Here is a 23173-nt window from a genome sequence, read left to right as displayed (position 1 = left end):
TTGTAATGCAAAATCATCCTGTATACCACTTCAAAAACATTGCCTTCTGTTTACATAAGAAACTTGAATGATCCCATGACCTCCAGGATTTCATCAGGGACCCGTTTTGTATTGCTAATGTTTTCTTACTGAACTTTTTTATTTGTATTCTATAAATGGCACTTCGGTGTCATTCAATGTTTGATGCAAGTATATGACATATTGTCATAACTTGGATAGAAAACCATAGAGGACACTAAATATGTAGATGTTTGTGCAAAAAATAGGAAAGAGAAAAACTCGATGCTCTATCTTAGCAGTGAGTTGAACTTAAAAGATTGATTTTCTTGTACTGTAAGAAGAATCTAAAAATACAGCGATACCAAAGAGAACCAAAGAGTTACACACCGCTGCTGAGACAGCATTTGATCAGGCCACGTGTACCAATGTTGTGTTTGTATTTTTTTTTTTTTTTCTGGTTTTAATGTACTAATGTCCAGATGTTACTTACTTTACTGTGCTTGTCCAGACTTTTGATGTTTTAAGCTTCAGATTTAGTGTAGTAGTTTGTTTTAGTTTATGTAATCTACTGTAAATGTGTTATTGATATAAAAGAATATACATTTCCACTGTAATGTTTGTGCATCTGAATTTATTATGCATTTACTGTTTATTTAATTGTTTTCATTTGTTTAAAGATTTGAAAAATGAAATACAATAAAGGGAGTGAATTTTATTTCTTTAATAGCAATTTCATGGTTTCTGACTAATTCTAAAAACTTTTTTGCATAATATTTTAAATGAAGTTGATTTTCATTGCATTCCAAACTGAATTCTTAAAGGATTAGTCCACTTTCAAATCAAAATTTTCCTGATAATTTACTCACCCCCATGTCATCCAAGATGTTCATGTCTTTCTTTCGTCAGTCGAAAAGAAATTAAGGTTTTTGATGAAAACATTTGAGGATTTTCGAAAAAAATACAACTGTATATGCTTTATATAAACAGATGATCGCCTTGCACGTGCTTCTGCTTTCCGTATTCTTCAAAAAGCTTACACTGTATGTCCTACGCCTTCCCTATTCAACTTAAGGAACGAACGCAGCGGCAGTTTCGTTTTTTTCCGTAAGTAGAATAGGGAAGGCCAGGGGCGTCGGACTGGGGGGGTAAAGGGTACCGAGTACCCAGGCCCCGAGGCAGGGGGGGGCCCTTAGATGTCAGTTTTCTATACATACATATACATGCACTAACATTTGTATAGCATTTATTTACAAATAAAAAAGTTGCTGTGCAAAACTAAACTTGTAGTTAGGCACTGGTTTGGTATAAAAAAAGTCATTTTCATGCTGTGCAGGGCCCCACCACCCCTCTCGAATCAATGTAAATGGTACGACCCGCAGGTCAGGTGCTTCTGCGGACCTGCGGTGATTCGTGAATCAGTTAATGAGACAGGAGCTGGAGTTAGCCGTGATATGAACTAGGAAGACAGGGGAAGAGTCATGTCTTTCCTTAAGAAAGGAAAATCAGGGGCTCAAAAACGAAAAGAAAAGAAGATTAAAGAGAGAAAGGCAAATGAGGGCAAGCAGTTGCTCACTCAGGTTTTTGAAAAGAAAGGTGAGCTACAAATGCATCATCGAGCATTGACATTGTTTTAACATAAATATCTACTCCAGGTAGAATAGCATACATTTATGTTCGTACTCTATTTGAATAATATACCAATACTTTATAGTATCACACCCTACATAGCGAGCAAACAATATTTCTGAGTAAATAACGGAGTGAGAAGCAGACGGAGGCGGAGCCTGCGCAGCTTGTCTCCTTTTCTGCTGCAGTTCTCCCCAGTCAGAACTTTACATGAAAACACTGTATATTTCCCTCCATTATCAAAATCTAACACCCGCGAAAACACAGATCTTTAGCGCCTATTTTACCGCATTGTTATGCAAATTAGCTCGCGCACGCTCTTACATTAAGTACAGGATTGTTCTCAGTTTAATGCACATCTTAATGATTGAAAATGACTTATTTTAAAACGTAATTCAAAGACTGAATGTCTAGTTTGGCGGTTAGTGTACCCTGTGATTCTATAGTCTGCATTTATTTTAAACAAACAAATAATCAGCAATTAACTTGTACTTAGCCTACACTTTAAAAAGGGTATTGTGACAATAAAGGATATTTTAGCAAGTTAGTAGTACTTTTGACAATGAAACAAAAATGTATTAATCAGAGTGTGGCTTATTTTGTTTACATTTTAAGTGTTTTTATGATAAAAATGCAATACCCCACCCATTGGTATCACTATGGTATTTGGTACAGGGGCCCAGCAAGATAGTTTGTACCCAGGGCCCAAAATTTGGTGCTACGCCCCTGGGGAAGGCTGATTATATATATATATATGGATGGGAAGGATTTATATATTTTTATATAATATATATATATAAAGAATGGATGGGAGGGAGCATGAAGAATAATTTTCACACATGAATTTGCACCTCTGAGTCCAGACCTTAAATTCATTGTAATTCTTTGGGATGTGCTGGAGGAGACTTTTCAAAGTGCTCGACTCTTGCATTGTCAATTTAAGACCTTGACCAAAAATTGATGGAAATAACATCACAACATTTGTTTCCATCAAGAGGTACATCAATTTGGACCCAATTTTGCCTTCAAAACTGCCTTAATTCTCAGTGGAATAGATTCAACAAGGTGCTTTAAACATTCCAGCACATCCCAAAGCTGCTCTTTTGGATTGAGATCTGGTGGAGGCCATTTGAGTATAGTGAACTCATTGTCATGTTCAAGAAACCAGTTTAAGATTATTTCAGCTTTGTGACATGGTGCGTTATCCTGCTGGAAGTATCCATCAGAAGATGGGTGGCCATAAAGCAGGGATGGGCAAACTCTGTCCTGCAGAGTTTAGCTGCAACCCAGGTAAAACTCACCTGCATGTAATCCTGAAGACCTTCATTACCTGGTTCAGGTGTGTTTGATTAGGGTTGGAGCTAAACTCTGCAGGGACAACGGTCCTCCAGGACTGAGTTTGCCTATGCCTGTCATAAAGGGATGGACATGGTCAGTAACAATACGCAGAGAGGCTGTGGCATTTAAACTAGTGGTTCCCAATCCTGTTCTGGAGGTACCCCAACACTGCACAGAGAAAGGAGACATGCAAACTGTGCAGTGTTGGGGTGCCTCCAGAACCAGGATTGGGAACCACTGGTTTAAATGATGCTAAGTTACTACTAAGTTTATGCCAAATTCTGACCCTGTATCTATATGTCACAGCAGAAATCGAGACTCATCAGACCAGGCAACGTTTTTCCAATCTTCTATTGTCCAATTTTGGTGAGCCTGTGCAAATTGTAGCTTCCTTTCTTTCTTTCTTTCCTTCCTTCCTTCCTTTTATTTATTGTTCTTGCTTGCTTACCTAGTCTGATGATTCAGCTGTGCACAGATCCAGACGTTAATACTGGCTGCCCTTGTCTAATGCCTTGAACATGGGCTGGCATATGCAAATATTGGGGGCGTACATATTAATGATCCCGACTGTTACGTCACAGTTGGTGTTATGTTGAGATTCGCCTGTTCTTCGAATCTTTTAAACAAATGAGATTTACATAAGAAGGAGGAAACAATGGAGTTTGAGACTCACTGTATGTCATTTCCATGTACTGAACTCTTGTTATTCAACTATGCCGAGGTAAATTCAATATTTAATTCTAGGGCACCTTTAAACTTTGTCAACAAGTTTGGTTTGAAGACGAAAAACTTACCAAGTGCAATGTTCTCTCAACATTAACATGCACTCACAGTGTTCATTGTGTGTGGCTTTCAGAGCAGAAAAGAAAGCTGCCACTCTCCGTATGTTTTTCTGTCATCACGTTCATTTGTAAATTGTACAAGCTTTTTTTGTCTATTAGACCAAAAGATCTGAAAAAACCTATACATCTACCTGCCCATAGACCCTCCCCTCAAAGAAATCAGGACAGAAGTGGATGAAAGAGACAGATTAAAACACCAGGTGTAAATGGGAATGTGTCTCCCTCATACTACTCATGATCCGATCGACCAAAACACATCTTAACACCAGGTGTAAACAGGGCCTAGACTTGATGTGGTGAGGCTGAAATACATCTGTTCACTTGTGCTGTGACATTATGAGAAGACTGGCCTGAGTATAGCAGTGGTTTGCTGAGGCACAAAATAACAAGATTAAGCAGCACTAATCGTTCAAGTTATCAGTCAGGAAGTGAGCTAACAAGCTAAAGCAGAGTAGGACGAAAAAACAACACACTTATAGAAATGTGTCTACCACCGGTAGTATCTATCTACTATATTGTTATAAAGATCTCATTGATTTAAAAGCTATCAGAATTTCATCTTATTTTATGGGCATATCAATACTTATTTCATGGCTTTGCATGTTATATACAACGGTCATCCACACAAACTGAATGACAACTTAAACAGTTTTACTTTAAAAAGGTACTTAAAGCATTTTAGTTTTTTTTGTAAATAACAGGTTAATGCAAATACAAGAATCACACAGTATGAATTTGTATTAAAAAAATGTTTTCTTGTGAGGCATTGAATATCGCTTCTGTTTTTAGGTTTAACAAGACAAATATTTTCAAGTACACCTTGTTGGGAATAATAGGACTCACCAGCTATTAATAAACACACACAACATGAATGTTTTTTTTTTTTTATCTCTTTTGTTTATTAGAGTTGATTGGCACCAGTGTACCATAACTGAGTTTTCATTTTGCTACATGAATTTCTCAACAATCTGTACCATTCTGTGGCCAATCAGTAACAGGGAGGAAAAAAAAAAGAAAGAGGAGGAGGAAACGCTTTCATTTGTCCTACTGTATTCACAGACTAGCTGAAAGGCTTTGGCACCTTTGCACTTCTCGTCAAGAATGCCCAGATTTAGAGTCTCCAAAATGTATTCAAGTCATCAGAGTCATTCTACAGTCTTCATCAGACCACGTCATGCCCAAACTATTCGTTTAAACACATAGCTTATATCAAGGAATGTACGGTTGCAGTCAGCAGTTTAATGCCATTTAACACTTGGAGATCTCTCTCAGTTATATATGTATGGCCTGTGGGTTAACATACAATACAGTGTGAAGCAGGTTCACCTCAAATGATTTGATGTGGATGCTGTATACTGGCATCCTTTACGTGTGCAGCAAAGCTTAAACCAGTTAAAAACTGCAGTACTGATTACATACTCATAGAGGGCACTAGAGAGTAAATCAAGCTGTCCTTTAGTCAAAACTGTGCTGAACTCTATTAAAGTGCCATAAACGTGGATTCTAACTCCAAACTATTAAATATGTCTTAAAGTCAAAGACATTGATTACTATAGCCAAGCTTTATATTAATCGGGAAAAATCACAAAAGTCAAGCAAAATACACTGCTAAACAATTCTCAGTATTAACCGTTTCATAATTAGTATATTTAAATAGTGTGGTTATTATGTTAGACTCCAGACGCTATTAGTGTTCCGTATAATCGGCCTTTAAAAATATTTCTGGAACATTCCTTATCGATTTGTTTTGATCAAGTGCACGTGGTTTTAATTGTCACTAGAAGCTTGTCGACTGCGATGCCAATTTGCAGATTTGATTTAGAAATACAGAACGCTAATAGTCGCCTTAGACGTGCCCAAAACACTGGGATTCACCCTTTATAAAAGATGCTTCAATTCAGTACAACATGCAACCCCGATCCTTATTTCTCAAAAAAAGAAAGAATTGGAAAAACAATAAATAAAGATGCTAGCAATTTGCGTTGTAAACAAACATAACAACATGTATATACAAACAGAAAAAGGCAAAATATAATGTACATTGGTAAAAGCTGCCATGGACTCCTTCAAACTGAACAGCACTGAGTAAGAGGGAGTAACTAGTTTCACACGAGCAACAATACAGATACGCCTGGCACATGTTTTAGGATCAGGAATCATATAAAGTTATGTTTGTGGGGGATTAAGCAGCAGACACGTCTTTCTCTGCCAAAGCAAACACACATTCTGAAAGATCAGACTTTAACTGCACAATTTTTGGCCAATCGAGACGGTTTGCTTGTAATGGCACAGAGTAAGAGAGCAAATCTCACTAAACCTGTCAAAATCATGTCCCAATCAAATTTCATCCCAAATTCAAAAGAATTAAGAAATGAGGGTAACACTTTACAATAAGGTCTTTACAACATTTACTAAAACATTTCTAAAATCAAAATTTGTAACATTATTTAACACATTGTGAACTAACAAACTACTGTATTTATATTAACTAATATTAACAAAGATAAATAAATGCTGTAAACATACATCGTTCATTGTTAGTTTATAGTAACTCATGTTAACAAAAGGAATAGTTCACCCAAAAATGACAATTCTGTCAACATTTACTCACCCTCATGTCTAAAGACGCATAAGACTTTCGTTCATCTTTGGAACACAAATGAAGATATTTTTAATGAAATCTGAGAGATTTCTGTCCCTCCATTGACAGCTACGCAACTACCACTTTGAAGCTTCAAAAAGTTCATGAAGAGATTGTACAACTAATCCATATAAATTGAACAGTTTAGTCCAAGTTTTCTAAAGAGACTCGATTGCTTTATATGATGAACATTGAATTTAGGCTTTTATTCACATATAAACATTGATCAGCGAGCATAAACAGAAGCTCAACCAAACATAATTGACACACGCGAACAATCCTCTTGCTGAAGCTCAAACGTGCTGCGTAACCAACCCAATCTCATGGCAATTCGTACGTATTTTACGAAGTGGCTAATTCGTACAAATTCGTATTACGTCACTCGTACGAATTCACGTTTTTTGCTAAATCGTACGTATTTTACAAGTTGCAAAATTTGCATAAATTCGTATGAATGACCTACCCCTAACCCCGCCCCTAAACCTACCTCTCACTGGGGTTTAGACAAATCGCTCAAATTCGTACAAATTAGCAACCTCATAAAATATGTAGAAATTGGTCGTGAGATAGCATTGGCGTAACACATAAGAATGAACCTCGTTGGTTCATGAGTCTGTTAACAACAACTGATGTGTGTTGATGAATGTTTATATGTGAATAAAACCCTCAATTCAATCTGTTCATCATATAATGCGATCGAGTCTCTTCAGAAAATTTGGACTAAACCGCTCAATTCATATGGATTAGTTTTACTAACAACTTTTTGTAGCGTCAAAGTGGTAGTTGCTTGGACTGTCAATGGAGGGACAGAAATCTCATCAATAATATCTTTATTTGCGTTTCGAAGAACTCTTACGGGTTTGGAACGACATGAGGGTGAGTAAATGACAGAATTTTCATTTTTGGGTGAACTATCCCTTTAAGAAATTAGACCTTATTGTAAAGTGTTACCAAATTTAGATTTCATTCCACCAAACATCTGGGTGTATTTGGAGGGAAATGTGCTTAGTTATGAAAAAAGGGCAAATAATAAATTAAATGATTAAAAAAAAATCATCTTGGAAATCAGTTTTACTTTCTTTTTGCAAAATCTATTTTTCTTCTTAGTGTGCAATATAATCTGGACATATTTTCATGAGATTCCCCCAAAAACAGTTTTGCAGCCCCAGCGGTTTAAACAGTTTGTTTAGTTGAAACACTAGTAAGAACATTCAGAAACAGGGCTGTGGGGACTTTTAAGGCTCTTTTCTCAAAGGTGAAGGAGCTTATTTAAGGATTCACATACAATGAGATGTGTTTCTACAGATGATTTGATGGGTCAGTGAAGTTGTCATGATATGATAATCATGTGCCCTATACCATTATTATTCTATATACCAATTTTAGTCTAAAAAAAAAAACTGATGGGATATGCTTTACTCAGTCTTGATATGTAGTGTGAATAGAAATGACCTTCATTTACATCTTCATATATAACATGTAAATAAACTCAAATGAGTACAAGACAAATAGTGTCAGTTCAGATAAAATAACTAAGACAGGCAGCAGAATAGACCCAGTAAATCAACAGTGACTGAACGAACAAAAGCCTTCAGTGTGACTGAAGCTTCCTGCTCATTTCTGCTAAAGGCTCGGTTGAATCTGTCCCTGATGATGGTGGTGATGAAGAAAAATACATCAGGCTGTTTGGTCATCTACCCTGTATGTGTAAGAACTTCACAGTAAAATGCTGTAAATAGCAGGAATGGTGGTCAGACGCCACCCAATGTGAGAGCGGAGGAAGTACAAGTGAACGTGAGCGCTGTCAGTGATGAGGTGAGGATGGAGATGCAGATTTAGGATTTGCTTGTCGGTGAAGTTCTATGGAATGTCAGCGTAATATAGCGTGGGACTACAAACTAGTGTGATAGTGAAGAACACTGTAGTGTATGAGTGTAGTAGAAGTTTTAACATAAGAGACGGGTAATTGTGCAGTCCAGACCACCTAAATCCAAACCAAAGAAGATGACGTTCAGGTTTACCCAACGACATCCATCTCTCCATAAAACCAGCATTACGGATTGTTCTGATGAGAGGACAAGAGCTACCTTAATGAAGTATCATTGGTTTCTCAGAGAATGGATGGAGTGTTTGGAAGGATGGAGGAGAAATGGAGGATTTCTAGGGTTGCTCTTCTTTTTTCTTCAGGGAAATGCGCTTCTTCCTGGCTGCAAGCATCTCGTAGAAGGGGTCCACGCTCACAGCAGACCTGCAACAAAAACAGAAGATTTGCAGAGTTGGCATATATTTCCTATTTAATCCTATAGAGCCTACTGTAGTATATTTGATGCAAATTTCGAAGGCCTCTAAATGATCACATTTAATCTCCAAATTAATGTACAAACAACATATAGACAGTATATTTTAAATATCTAATCTAACAGTTCAGAAATAAACAGAAAGTTATCAAATACTTCACAGTCTTCACAGCAGAAATTATAAGTTAAATATAGATGAATCCTTATTAAAGCTATAAAAGTTATTCAGCCAAGAGTGAGTGATTTTCTCTGTCTTTTGTTCTTTGATTAACAATTATTAATAATGACAGCAGCAGGTTTATTAGGCTGCTGTCACTTTAAGATCTGACACATATGACATGGATCTGACAAACCTCCGATGTCCTCACAACTCTTTACGCTCATTTAAGACTGTGCTTACGAAGATACTTGACAAAGCAGGCATTTTGGCAGAATTTTGTGTCAAAATACCCTGTAATGTAATCCATTCAAGCCTGAAAGAGAACTGACTGAGGCCAGCGCGCTGTCTGAAATGGCTTTCTGTGCATACGAGTCGTGTGTCACACAAACAGGAGATTCACAGTTCTTTTTTGCATCTTATCACACTTGAATGAACAATAGCAGGATCATATAATGTAACGCTATGACGGAAGGATGAGGGAAAATTGTTAATTGAGTTAAATATTTTTAATACTATACTAATAATATTTTAAACCGAAAAAATTAAATCGCATGCGTTAACGCATTGATTTTGATAGCACTAATATTTCAAGATGAACACTTTTTTTTTATAAAATTCATGTTAAAAGGCCAGTATCAAATTATGATCCAGAGTGATGACTGATAATTATATTTATGTAAGTATCTGCTATACTGTTATAAAGATCTCATTGATTTACATTACACAATATCAGAATTTCATCTTACTTTTTGGCCATATAAATATCAGGAACTGCAACAAATTGCATATTTTTCCTCAGTTTGAGCCTCTGAAGGGTTTTTTACATCCTTAGCTCCATATTCTCACTAAATCATACTATATGAACCATAGAAAGCCTCATGTATCAAATAAACTATTCAAATGGAACACATAAGCAATTCTTTTTTATTTTATAGATTTTATAGATTTTGTCTAACGGTTCAATAAACTCTTCCATTAAATTAGATTTTTTCGGACTATTGTTTTATGTCAGACTAAACATCATGCTGAGGGGGGAGACATACTGGAAGGCTTGTGAGCGTAAAATTTACATTTCAAATATTTGTATCTGTTATTTTTGTGCCCTGAGGAGTACACTAGCAAATACACTGCTATTCCCATCAGGAAATGCAAACATACTTTAGATAAGCAAATATTTGTCAGAAGCTGATAAAAGCTTGCACTGCCATCAGTGAAAATAATTCCGGTGCAAACTTTCCATTTGAGCCCCTTTGTCAGGTCGCTCTCGGTGTTAATAGTCCTTTACTTATTTAAATGCCTCGTCCTCTGAGATCTTCATAAATCCCTCGAGCATCTTCATTCAGCACTCATGGTTTACTCACTTGATGCTGTGGATCCATTCGTCCTTTTCCTCTGGGGTGGGAGCTGAGATCCGGTAGACCATGTGGTTTCCCTCCACCACTCGCCCGTCAGCCTCGGTTTTGCATGCTTTAATCAGCTGTCCGCGGTTATTAGGGATGTACAGCTCAAAACAGTTCTGCACAGAAAAAGCAACACCATGAACAAACAGAGCCCACAAACCGTTTTTGATATACTGCCCCGCCCTAATGTTACATCAAATAACCTGTAGTTGATTTATGAAAAGCATCATTGAAATTGTTATATTTGATTAGCTGCATTTGGCTTACTGGCTTTCTGGGATCTTCGACCTCTCGAATGCTCAGGTTCTCCAATGGTATGATGCCTCTGGGCTCCTTGTCCTAAAGACACAAAAACACTCAGTAAATCAGACAGTTCTTCCCATTAGGGGCCAATTCAGAACATACATTTCCATTCAAAAATCTAGCAAGTCTCTTCTGCTCACCAAGGCTTTATTTATTTGATCAGAATACAATAAAAAATTTAATACTGTGATATATTATTACAATTTAAAATATCTGTTTTCTATATGAATATATTTTAAAATGTAATGATCAAAGCTGAATTTTCAGCATCATTACTCCAGTCTTCAGTGTCACATGATCCCTCAGCAAAAAAAAAAACAAAACACAAAACTGTATAACTGACTGATTGTCCAATTCATTATCTTGCTTAATAAATAGCTAATTATCAGAAATACATCTACTTGTTATATAAAGTCATTATACAAAATCATTTTACACAAAAGAACTGTGTAATAAGATGAAATATTGCTGTTTTCATTGACTTACTGTTGTGTACTCAAAGTAATAGAGGCAGTTATCTGTCAGAATGAACCACCGCCTCTTCCATGTTTTCACACGACCTCCTGAGAAAGATGATTACACTGGATTAGAGGTGCTTTTTAGACAACAAATGACTCATTTCCTCTTGTGTCAGCCTGCTAATGAAACTGCACAGACACTATATCTACACACATTATATTATTAGAAGAGTGAAATCCTTAAAAAACCCAACAAAACTAATTTTACTAGATTTTTACATTTTCTGCAGAAAATGTAAGTGATGTTTGCCAGTGCAAAAATCTTTAACAAGACGCTGGTGTGTTGTGAGTGGATGCCTGAGAACAATGCTGCTTCTTTTGTGTTTTGGTTGGTTGCTAGGTGGTTGATAACAGGTAAAAGTCAAAATAGCTCACAGTCTCAAGTCTCTGAGAATATACACTATATGGACAAACGTATTGGGATGCCTGACCATTACACCACATTGCAATGACATTTTATTCTAAATGCATATGGCGCTTTTTCCACTGCATGGTACTGCTTGGTACGGCTCGCTTAAAGGTCCCGTTTTTCGTGTTTTTTTTTTAAGCTTTGATTGTGTTTATAGTGTGCAATATAACATGTGTTCATGTTTCGCGTGTAAAAAAACACAGTATTTTTCACATAATTTACTTATCTGTATACCGCTGTTTCCACTGTCATAAAAACGGGCTGATGACTTCCTTTTTCTATGAAGTCCCTCCTTCAGAAATACGTAACGAGTTCTGATTGTGCCAGCGGTTCCTGTGTTGTGATTCGACAGCAGCTTAGCGTACCCAGAGCCATAGAGAGCGCACCTTGCCCGGAAACATCACGCCTCTTACCATAATGTGTGTTGCACAAGTGCCGTAGTTTTACATGTGGATTATAATTTTCGGGAACCGAGTTAAACATAAATTGTAACCATTGATCTCTAAGTACAGCATCCCTGGGAAGGCCAAACTAAGGTGATTGGACTGCGGGATGAAAATAACAGCGTTTCGACGACATGGCGACAAACACACTCTACAAACGCAACTTTTGCTCTTCTCCGTGGGAGCGCAACAAGACCACACCCCCTTTTTTGTGTATTCCTGTGGGCGGAGGTTAGTCAAACTGTTTTAGTGACGTCATTAAAGAAGGAAGTAGAGGGATGTAGTCCAAACTGTTAAATAAAATATCTCGCTTGGCATTGAACTTTGAGCTTTAAAATTTTACAGATTTTATTTATACTCTAACAACAACATTACACACTAACTAAAGTTTGAAACATGGGATCACGAAGAACGGGACCTTTAAATAGTACCACCTTGGTTCAGGTTCTAAGTGAGCCGTACCGATACTAAAATATGTGAGGTGTAAACACTGCAGATCACTGATTGGTCAGAGAGAATCATCACTACCATTGTCATTGGATTTGAAACATGAGACACCAAACCCGCTAGATTTATATAATCAGTAACAGGCACCACAGTATCATTTGTTAGCACAACTTTTTTAAACGACTTGCTTTAAACGACCGTGGCTGTATCGTGGTCAGTAGATGAGGTGCAGACTCGTTGGTATCCACGGCAGTAGAGGCAGCGCAACTATAATTATCAGTCTATAATCCCACCCACTTTGAAGCCCTTACCCTTATTTTATGGTCTGATCATTAGTGATGGGATTAGCTAAGCTTTTCAAAACTTCGAACCAACTAAACCAATTGCTTTGCTAAATAATTCAGTTTCGAATCGCTGTAAACGCCACATGCTGGTGACACCTGCTGGTCAAAATGATGTAAATGTAACGTAAACACAACCCAAAAATGCATGCACCTTTTCAAACCAACTGCAAATGTTTTATTGAAAGTAATCTATTAAATGCAATTAACAAATCATCTAATACCCATAAATATGAAGTGTTATGAAAATATTTTACGATTTGTAGGGATTGTTTTGTTTGTTTTATGGAGAGCTTGGTTAATCAGGCCAATAAGAGACTTTTAACTACAAATCCTTTTTATTATAAAAATGTGAGAGAGAGATCGACCCTACTGGTGAACCATTGGAATTTCATACAAAGCATTGTTTACTGAAATCACGTCAATTTGGCAGTTTGATACACGCTCAGAATCACTGGTTCGAAACAAATGATTTGCAAGATTTCAAAGCTTCACAAAGCAGTTCTTCGAAAAGTACCCATCACTACTGATCAGTAAAGTTCCAAACCTCCTGCAACAACACATATCATTTGAGGAATCATTCATGTCTGAAGCACAAACACTACAATTAGGGATGCACCTATATTTACTACGCTGAAATGTATCGGCCGAAAATGGCATTTCCGAAAATATGGCACGCTGCCCCGCCCTGCTCCTCAGTGCTCAGGTTTCACTCTTGCGCAGCATTTTTTGTACCTTTGCGAGCGGCACCGCTTCCTAAGATGCACAAAAAAAAAAACTCCACAGGAAGTGGTGAAGTCAAGCAGTCTGACACAGATCATTAACGGCGGGTTCTTGTGGTAATTACAGTATGTCGGGCAGGAAATCCAAATGTTTGCCTATAATCCATAAACCTCATGGCTCATCATTTGACACTTGTAAGTAGCAACTTTACATAGCCACTCTATAGCATATCTAGCATATCTATGTGTTTTTGAGGAATGTGGAAGCTAAAGTATAGCGCAATTAATGAGGAGCCGGCGTGATCACTTGCATCTTTTTCAACTTAAAATACATCATCTCCATCATACAGATAAGAGTAATACATCGTTCCAAACTATAAAGGGTGTAAACTCATAATAACAACAAAATGTTGTGCTTTTATAAAATAAAGAAAATAAACAGAAGGAGCTTTCTGCCGTCTTTATCTCTGCGAACTTGAGTGCGTCATATAGGCTAAATGAACTGAACCACTAACTCATAATCATTACTTTTCCCATTGCTTTCCTGCAAACTTTATGCGTGGGCTTGAGCGTGGAATAGCCTATGCATATGTTCCACCCCCATGTGTAAGTAATTAAATGAATATAACGCCCGATTAGTCGACTAATGGCTTAAATGAACGACTGCTAGTCGACTAGAAAAATCTTTCATTGGGGGCAGCCCTAGTTAAATATCATTTCATTTCATAGAACTGAATAAAGAATAATATATTGATATTAGTATATTGATATTTAATATTATTTTAATATATTTTCTGTCCAATTATGGTGTTACTTAAAATAAAAGTGTGGTTATTTTATTTTATTGGCTTGTATTTTTTAAATTTAGATTCAGTAAATCTAATTATTGAATTTAATTAAAATGTGTAATAATACAATTATATATATAAAAACTAATTTAAAATAAGAAATTAATAATTATTTTTAAAAAGTAATTTTCGGTTTCGGTTTCCGGCCTAATGCATCCAGAATTTTCGGTTTCGGCCCAGAATTTATTTCGGTGCATGCCTAACTACAATAATAACGATGCTTTGCAAACATGACTAATAAGATCATTCAGTACTAATCTAAGCGGTCCTTCTCTACAAGTTGTTTTAGTAAGGGAAAAGAGGCTGTACGTACCTCCTGAAGGGTGAACAGCACCAGCAGCAGCAGAGAAATCACAGGTCAAGCAGAGCAGGAGCCAGAAGAGATCAGAAAAAGGGAACAGGGGGACGGGTCACAGGAAACAGAAAGACAGGAGAAAGAGACACGGGGAGAGGGAAAAAGATTCAAAAGCTTTTAGTGCTTGAGAGATCACAGAGCTCGCCATGCAGAAAGAAAGTAAATCTTCGAAAGTGCCAAACACATTAGAAGTGATGTTTCGCTTGGGTTTTTTTTTTTTTTTTTAGGAGAAAAAAAGTGCAAAGCGCAGCAATGAAACAGAATATCATGCAGTGGCAATGATAAAGACCCTGCCAGCAACTTTGGTTAAACAGAAACAATCCTGGCGTACATCAGGAGGGACTCACCCAATTTGAGGAGCCAGCCTTCTCTGTCAGGGTTGAAGAAGGTGTGCGTCAGGTCATTCCCATCATCCTCTGGGATCTTAAAAGGCTCGTTCTTAATGCTGTCATACAGATTCTGAAGGGAACACTCACATTGTTTATAAAAGCATTCAGTGTGAAGCGTCATTATTAAAAAAAGCCTTGAAAACCACAAGGGTCGTTCACACTGACAGCAATTCGGATTAACATAGAGACCTAAAGTAGGGCCCTATGAAATAGTTAAATAAAATTTTAATAATCAAAAAGCAGGTCTAATTTATTGATAGAGAAACATACATAATTTAACAATTTATTAAAAGATTAAAAAACATCACATTTTCTGTGTTGTCTGTTTTAATTGAGCTGGACTTATGATTTAATACAAAAACAGTGGTGAAAATGAAGGCATAAATGAATCTTTTAAAAAGAAATCAAATGAAAATGAACAATTCCTTTTTATTTTTGGCAAACAAAATGCTGCACAAAAGAGGCTTACCATTAAAACTGTGTGATAGCCCATATAATAAAGTTAATAATTTTATTATTATTATTATTATTGTTGTTATTACTTTAAGAAGTAAATTCACACAGTGTCACACAGACACGTAGAACATGCAGACTTCATATTTCAATTGCAGTCTAATAGCAGTTTAATATTCACAGACACTGGTCCATATAACCATTTAAATAATTGTACCGCCTTTTACATTTACATTTGTGCATTTAGCAGAGGCTTTTATTCAAACAATTTACAAGAGGAACTTGTAATATCCAACAATATTTGTAATATAAGGTAGCAAGCTAGAAAAGATAAATGCAGAGAGACGTTTAAGAATTAAGACTTTTAATTTATTAATCTAAAATGTGTCAAATTCTGTGACATTTGGTATTATACTGGAAATTCTATTTTTATGACTGGATTCTGTGATTCTGTCAACATTGCAGAAATCATAGTACCCTGCTGAAGTCATTCGTTTTCATTATTTTAATAGAATTAAAACGTTCACCGCGCTCTCCCAGCCAATCAGGTGCCAAGACCTATATTTCAAATTAAGAATACAAAAAAGGTCTGCACTGCAAAAAACTTTAATTGAAGTACACAGGAGATTTTGGCCCGTCAGCTGTCACTGACGAAGGCGAAGAGCCAAAACGTTTGTCATCTTATCTCCTGTGTACTTCAATTAAAGTTTTTTTAGAGTGCAGACCTTTTTTGTATTCTTCATTATTTTAATAGCAAAAAAATACACAGTTCATCTTTAAAAAGTCATTAATGGTTCAATGACGTGACGCTATTGTTTTTTGTGTCCATATAGTTTAATTAAATTTAAAAGGGTTAAAATTTCTAAATAAATTAGCAAATTACTTGCATACATTCTCTTTTTTTGAGGACCAAGTCTGTTTTAATCCATTTTGAGAGAATATTTGGAGGATGGTTGCAAAAATGTCAATATGGTGTAACCATAAAAAAAATCATACCAAATAACTGACCTTGTTTAAAAAAGGTGAAACTAAAAAAAAAACTCTTGAAAATATTAGGTTAGTTTATATTACATCTTTAATCATCATCCTAAACTAGAGATATTTGACTAAATTGGCCCCTGTAACAGAAAGGCTTGTAATAGGAGTCAGACTGTGTAACCGGTTTCAATTTAAAATCAGATTTGACAGGCATTATCATAGACACCTATGTAAGCACATGATCTTGGTGGGAATATTTAAAAAAAAAAAAAAAAAAAGTTAATACTCATGTCACATGGTCTTCTTTTAACAAAATGGCTCCTTGAAACACTTCAGGAATTTGTCGACTTATAATTAAGAATTTAATTATTGAGAATTTCCCCTTTTTTAAACAAGATCAATTATTTGGTACATTTATTTGCAATCATCCCCCCAATATTCTCTCAAAACAAATTAAAACCAGAAAGTTTAGACTTAGTCCTCAAAAAAAGAGAATGTATGCAAGTAATTTGCAAATTTGTTTTGAAATTTTAACCCTTTAAATTTAACTAAACCATATGGAAACAAAAAATAGCATCAGTTTCATTGATTTGCAATGAAATAAGGGTATTATTTGGCAGGATTTGGCAGTTTCATATGATTTGCACTGACCCTAATGCTGATTTTATGTAATAGCATTTTTATTACAATATACAAATTACCCAAGATATAATCACATGTTCAGACTCACTCTGAGCAGATCCTCTGGTAAATCTCCCCCATCGTTGATGCCTCTGTTCATGCTGATGAATCGCTCCACCGTGGGCTTGTCCCGCACATTGGGGTTGTGCAGACTAGTGTTCAGCATGATGATGGCAAACGACAGCACGTAACAAGTGTCTGCGGGCAGATGACAGAGTTTGAAAATGAAACAAAAACTGAAGTGCAGCAGCAATGAATTACGTGTTTGACAAGTTCTGAAATGTACTTAGTGTGTCAAAGTGCATGACTTAAACCAGCAGTCGAAACAGATACACTTAATTATAACTATACTGAGCATTTTAGAATCAAAACTATGAAATAATACAAATGGGAACTGATCAAAAACATGTGAAACTGCTGGTGTACTGTACATGTTAGATGAACACCTCAAAAGCTGTGTGTGTTTGTGTGTGTGTGTGTGTGTGTGTGTGTGTGTGTGTGTGTGTGTGTGTGTGTGTGTGTGTGTGTGTGTGTGTGACCTGTGCTCTGGAAGACTCCAGGATTGCAGTGACAGTATCTTTGCGCAAAGGCCTCCATCATCCTGTCGATTTTCTGAGCCTCGCCTGGCAAGCGGAAACTCCACAGAAACTGCCTGCGTTGAGCAGAAATAGACGGACACACCATGAACACAAGCACAACACAATAACTGTATGAATACTACAAAAATAACCATGTTTTAAACATACAAAAACACACAAAACAAAATGAACAATACGTTGCTAGATCAACCTCGATAAAAAAAAAACTAAAACTAATACTGTTAAAAAAAAAAACAATTCTGTTAATTGAAATAAAGCTGAAATAAAATAAAATATAAATATTAGTTGAATTATTATTAGAAATCTTGTCTTGGCAAAAAAAAAATTGCAGAAATAAGTTTAAGTTTAGTTAAGTACTAAAATTATTAACTGGAAATAAATAAAACTAACAAAACTAAATTAAAGCTAAAAAGCTTAAACAAAAAGAGCACAAAGAAATTACTAAAAATAAAACTAAAATCAACATGAAAACAAAAAAAAGCTAATTCAAAATATTAATAAAAAAAATTTAAGAAACTAAAATAACACTGAAGAAAGTTGCTGATTTACCGAAGTGCTTGTACCAAGTTCAGATCTGTGAATTCGTGAAGATCAACAAAAGCCTGCAATACTTTAATATTGAAGTCATCTCTGAAAGAGAGAGAGAAATGTTTTAACAACATTAAAATCACTGATCTATAATATCATAAATCACTTTACATATGCTTGTTGCTTTATCTGTTAAACAGTTTCCAAGGTTAAACCCTCTCAGAAAAGTGTCTTTAAATTCATGTCAAATGCACCTCTGCTACAATCAATCGCACATGCATGTCTTTGGCTATTATACACATTGAGAATCTGAAATACATAGTTTTTATACAATAGATTTAAAACAAAAATATAGTTTTGCACATGCTTAACTTATATGTTATTGTACTTATTTTTTTTTATTTTACCAACTGGAAACTTCTTTTTCTTGTACAGTCAGAAAAATATAAATAAATAAAAATCACTGATATAATACAGCTGAAGTGTACCTTTCACCCAAATAGTCTCCTATTGCAGTTTTATTGAGTCCTTCTCCTTTGTACAGAAACTGAGCAATGTCCTCTGAAGTGTGTCTGAGAAGCTCATTCTCCACTAGGAACACAATGCCCTGTGGAAAAAAAATTAAAACGTAACAAAATGTTTAAAGGATTAGTTCACTTTCAAATGAAAATTACCCCATGATTTACTCACTCTCAAGACACCCTAGGTGTATATGACTTTCTTCTTTCCGATGAACACAATCAGAGTTATATTAATAAATATCCTGACGCATCCCAGCGTTATAATGGCAGTGAGAGATAGCAAACGATTATCCACATCCATCCATCATAAACATACTCCACAGTCTGGCGGAAGCTAGATATTTTACTTCATAACTTGTTAAATATAGATTTTTTTTTTTTTTTTTACACAAACACATCGCTTCAGAAGGCCTTTATTAACCCCTCAGAGCCGTGTGGAGTACGTTTATGATGGATGGATGTGGATGGAGACACTTTCTTCAGCTTCAGCTTCATTGGTATCGTTCACTGCCATTATAAACCTCGGATGCGTCAGGATATTTATTATTATAACTCTGATTGTGTTCATCGGAAAGAAGAGAGTCATATACACCTAGGATGGCTTGAGGGTGAGTAAAGCTGGGGGGAATTTTCATATGAAAGTGAACTAATCCTTTAATATTTCACAAATTGTCCTGCCAAATAATATCCTTATTTTGGCAACATATTTATATGTGTCAGAGAAACCTATATGTGTTTTCATAAAACGCTAATCTTCTTTTAAATGTATTAAAATTAATACTTTTATTCAGCAAGAATGTATCAAATTGATCAAAAGTGGCAGTAAAGACTTTCAATTTCTATTTCAGATAAATGCAGTTAAACGTTCCATTCATCAAAAAATCCTGAAAAAAATTTACCAGTTTCCACAGAAATATGAAGCAACAACTGTTTTCAACTCTGATAATAATCAGAAATGTTTCTTGAGCAACAAATCAGCATATTAGAATGATTTCTGAAGGATCATGTGACACTGAAGACTGGAGTAATGATGCTTTGACATCACAGGAACAAACTGCATTTTAAAATATATTACAAGGAAAATTTAATAATATTTCACTATATTACAGTTTTTACTGTATTACTATATTACTATACTTTTGATCAAATAAATAAATGCAGTCTTTATGAGCATAAGACTTCTTTCAAAAAATCTTAATGTGTATACTTTATATATATATATATATATATATATATATATATATATATATATATATATATATATATATATATATATATATATATTATATATATATTATATATAAGCAACTTTGTTTTTTTTTTAGTTTTCATTCACTTTGTTTATGTTGGAAAACAGTGGCAGAATGGAACGGTGGATTTCTTTATTACTTTTAACTTCACTTTTAGGATGGCTTACCTTTTTCGGATCCATGTTGAATTTTTTCCTGCCCATGGCCACATGTCGACTCTTCTGTAATGTTTTACTACAAAATAAAAGACAGGAGATCAATATTGTTTTCAGAACCTCCTGAACACACAGCATGAAGAGTTCAAGTTCATGTCAATGGCTGCACTGTTCACACAGAGATAACGTGTGTGCGCTTTTATTGAGTGTTATCTATCAGAGAAGGCAAATTGGAGAAATAAAAATATCTATCAAACATCGGAGGAATTCTTGTATGTTTCAGTTCCCAATAATATAAATGTGAGCCTAACCTGCCCTCTGTGCTGGTCTCCAGCCCCTCCACCTCTATAATGGCTTCTCTCAGCTCCTCTTTCAGTCTCTGGATCTCAAGAAGCAGCGCTCCTTTTCTGCGCCGGATCTCCTCCAGCTCGGAGCGCTCCTCTGGGCTCAGGTCCGCTGGGACTGTGGAGAGAGAGAGAGGGAGAAAGGAGGACGAAATGAGGACACAGGGACTGTGGATAGTTCCTTTCCTATTCACTACACACGGGCCTCTTTCGCACGAACCCCCCCGTCTTCCACGTTACCAATCTCTCATGTTCCTGCTGCACTTGACATTCTGTAACTGCTGGCCTGTGTCTAATATCATTCACTTTATGATGTGAGATGGAAACGTAATCGGGATTCGGGGCAGTGCACATGCGCAGGAAACTGTTTGCATACTGGAGGAGAGGTTTACGTTCGGATTCTCTGTGGACTAAAGGATGACTCTTGCAACACCAGCGGCTTTTTGGAAGCTTTAAAGAGAGCAAGCCAGGACAAAACAGAGCCAAACCCACAGAAGCTCAGAAAGCAACGCCTGCAGGCAGACACACATACTCTGACGTTCCTCGGAACAAATTTTCACAATCTTAGGATCTGAAGCCTCAAGTGAATCACTTGAAATAAAAAACATGACACTATTAGATTCTGCTTTTTGAACAGTCAGTGGTATACAATGGGGTCTAAATGCTTCTATTTTAATACATTTTTTTCCATTACAAATCGACTGATGTTAAATGATGTTAAATTTGAAAATGAATTGATTTTGTAAAACTAAAAATACCAAACCCATCGAACCGCTCACCCAACTCCACCCCATTTCAAATATTTTAATTGAAAACAATTAAAATATTGAAAACAGCACAGCTCCTACAAAAATGTTAAAAGGCTCACGATTAAAAAACAACATGCCAATTCAGATGATATCAGTTTTTCATCTGCCATTTGTACCTTTATACTTCTTTCAGTCCGCAAATCCTAAATTTGAACACATATACATACATTTTAAAGATTTATTTTTGTTGTTATTTTTTAAATTGATTAAATAAATAAAATGAATCTGAGAATGTCTTAATATTTGGGGTGTATCTCTCTTATTGCACTGGAGCTACATGAACTAAAGCTGATGTTCTCCAGCATCTTGTGCTTCAGTGGAAGAAGAAAATCTGACCATCTGCAGAATCACATGACCACTGACATACATTTACATACTAAATCTATTTACATATCCTCTCTGTACATCACTTTTGGCCACTACTGCACATCTGGTTAGCTGCATAGAAACTAAGGCTTCATCATAACGTTTCTTTGTTGTTTAAATCCTAGGTTTTTAATGTGGTCTCAGACTTTTACATCTCACTGTACGCAGGCCTTCATGCCATCTCCAGATCTTCCTGTAAAGAATGAAATGTGCAGCAGGACTGATGATGACAAGCATTTCACTCTGTGTGCTGCATTAAGTTCATAATTCAATAAAATTAAGACAAATCTGTCTGTGACAGACAGAAATACTTAAATATCCAGTAATGCCACTCAAAAGATGTATGATGATGAACAGCTGAAAACTATGAAATTTTTATGACACACTTATGAAAACCACAATGTTGACATGGATTTATTCAGCCTGTGATAAAAGCAGAGACACAATACAGATGTAAACAACTAAAGGAGGCCGAACATGAATGAATCCAGAAGATGGACAGCTGGATGATGTAGTAAAGCTGCAGAAATGATAGATGTGACGACGAACTAATGACATTAGGTTTAAACCCTTTAAAATAGAAAAAAAATCCTTCTGCGTGAAGCCTTTCCGAGGCTCATAATGATATACAGTAACGTAATGCGGCACTACACACAACAATAAACCAGCTTTACTTACTGTAGTCCAGATCATCCATTTTGGGGGCTTTGCTTTTAGGCATATATGTGTCGGAATCGAATGTCATTCAATAACCGAGAGATAAGGATATATAAAAATATACCCCACAAACGAAAATGAAATAAATAAATAACTAGGCGGAGGACCGAAAGGACTCAGACAAAGGAGGAGTTGAGAGCGGAAGTTGCGCCTGCTGTCAGCCAGTGAAATTCACGACCCGGAACTGCGGCCATTTTGGTAAGGGCTAGTTATTTTTAGTTCGTGAACAAAAAACAAAACAAAAACAATCTAAAAGTAGTATAGACTTATTAGATATTAATACTCATTCAGTACGTAGTAGTAGAAGAAAACTTTTAGTTTTAACACATGTAGCTCAGTGATGTTACAACCAGCCGAGGTAACAGGCTAACGCCAAAGTAAACATGACCATCAATTTATTTTGCAAATCATTACCAACCCCTATCAGCTCCTTCCTCAAAACATTTCAAGAATCATATTTCAAAAAGGTACAAAAGAACCCACCCATCCCCATGCTATAGCAAGCCTACTTATTCTTATGATACTTTAGCCAGCTTATTCCATATAAGAAAGAGCGTAAACTAAATGTTCTCATTATATGTAACAATAATGTGTGCTGAAATACTAGTTCTAAAAAAAGAAAACTTAAGGCCCTAATGAAAACTCAAGTTTTATGAATGACTGTATCCCAAGCGTGATCACACTGGTGTTTTG

The 23173-nt window shown here is 35.9% G+C and overlaps 1 protein-coding gene across 1 annotated transcript; it reads right to left on the bottom strand.

Moving 5' to 3' along the window:
• Positions 1 to 4705: 4705 nt before the first annotated feature.
• On the bottom strand, positions 4706 to 22650 carry cyth2 (cytohesin 2). Its single transcript, XM_067400316.1, has 12 exons — positions 22442 to 22650; positions 20556 to 20706; positions 20257 to 20323; positions 18807 to 18925; positions 18340 to 18420; positions 17731 to 17843; positions 17241 to 17389; positions 15038 to 15149; positions 11094 to 11170; positions 10572 to 10643; positions 10266 to 10420; positions 4706 to 8695 (listed from the first exon to the last, which is right to left on the bottom strand). Exons 1-12 carry the CDS (start codon positions 22506 to 22508, stop codon positions 8608 to 8610), a joined length of 1251 nt encoding a protein of 416 aa, XP_067256417.1. The 5' UTR covers positions 22509 to 22650; the 3' UTR covers positions 4706 to 8607.
• Positions 22651 to 23173: the final 523 nt, after the last annotated feature.

Source organism: Chanodichthys erythropterus, chromosome 2 (genome assembly GCF_024489055.1).
Source record: "Chanodichthys erythropterus isolate Z2021 chromosome 2, ASM2448905v1, whole genome shotgun sequence".
In the NCBI taxonomy this organism is placed as follows: Eukaryota; Metazoa; Chordata; class Actinopteri; order Cypriniformes; family Xenocyprididae; genus Chanodichthys; species Chanodichthys erythropterus.
The sequence above is the reverse complement of the archived record's forward strand: the minus strand, read 5'-3'. Positions and strand labels throughout refer to the sequence as shown.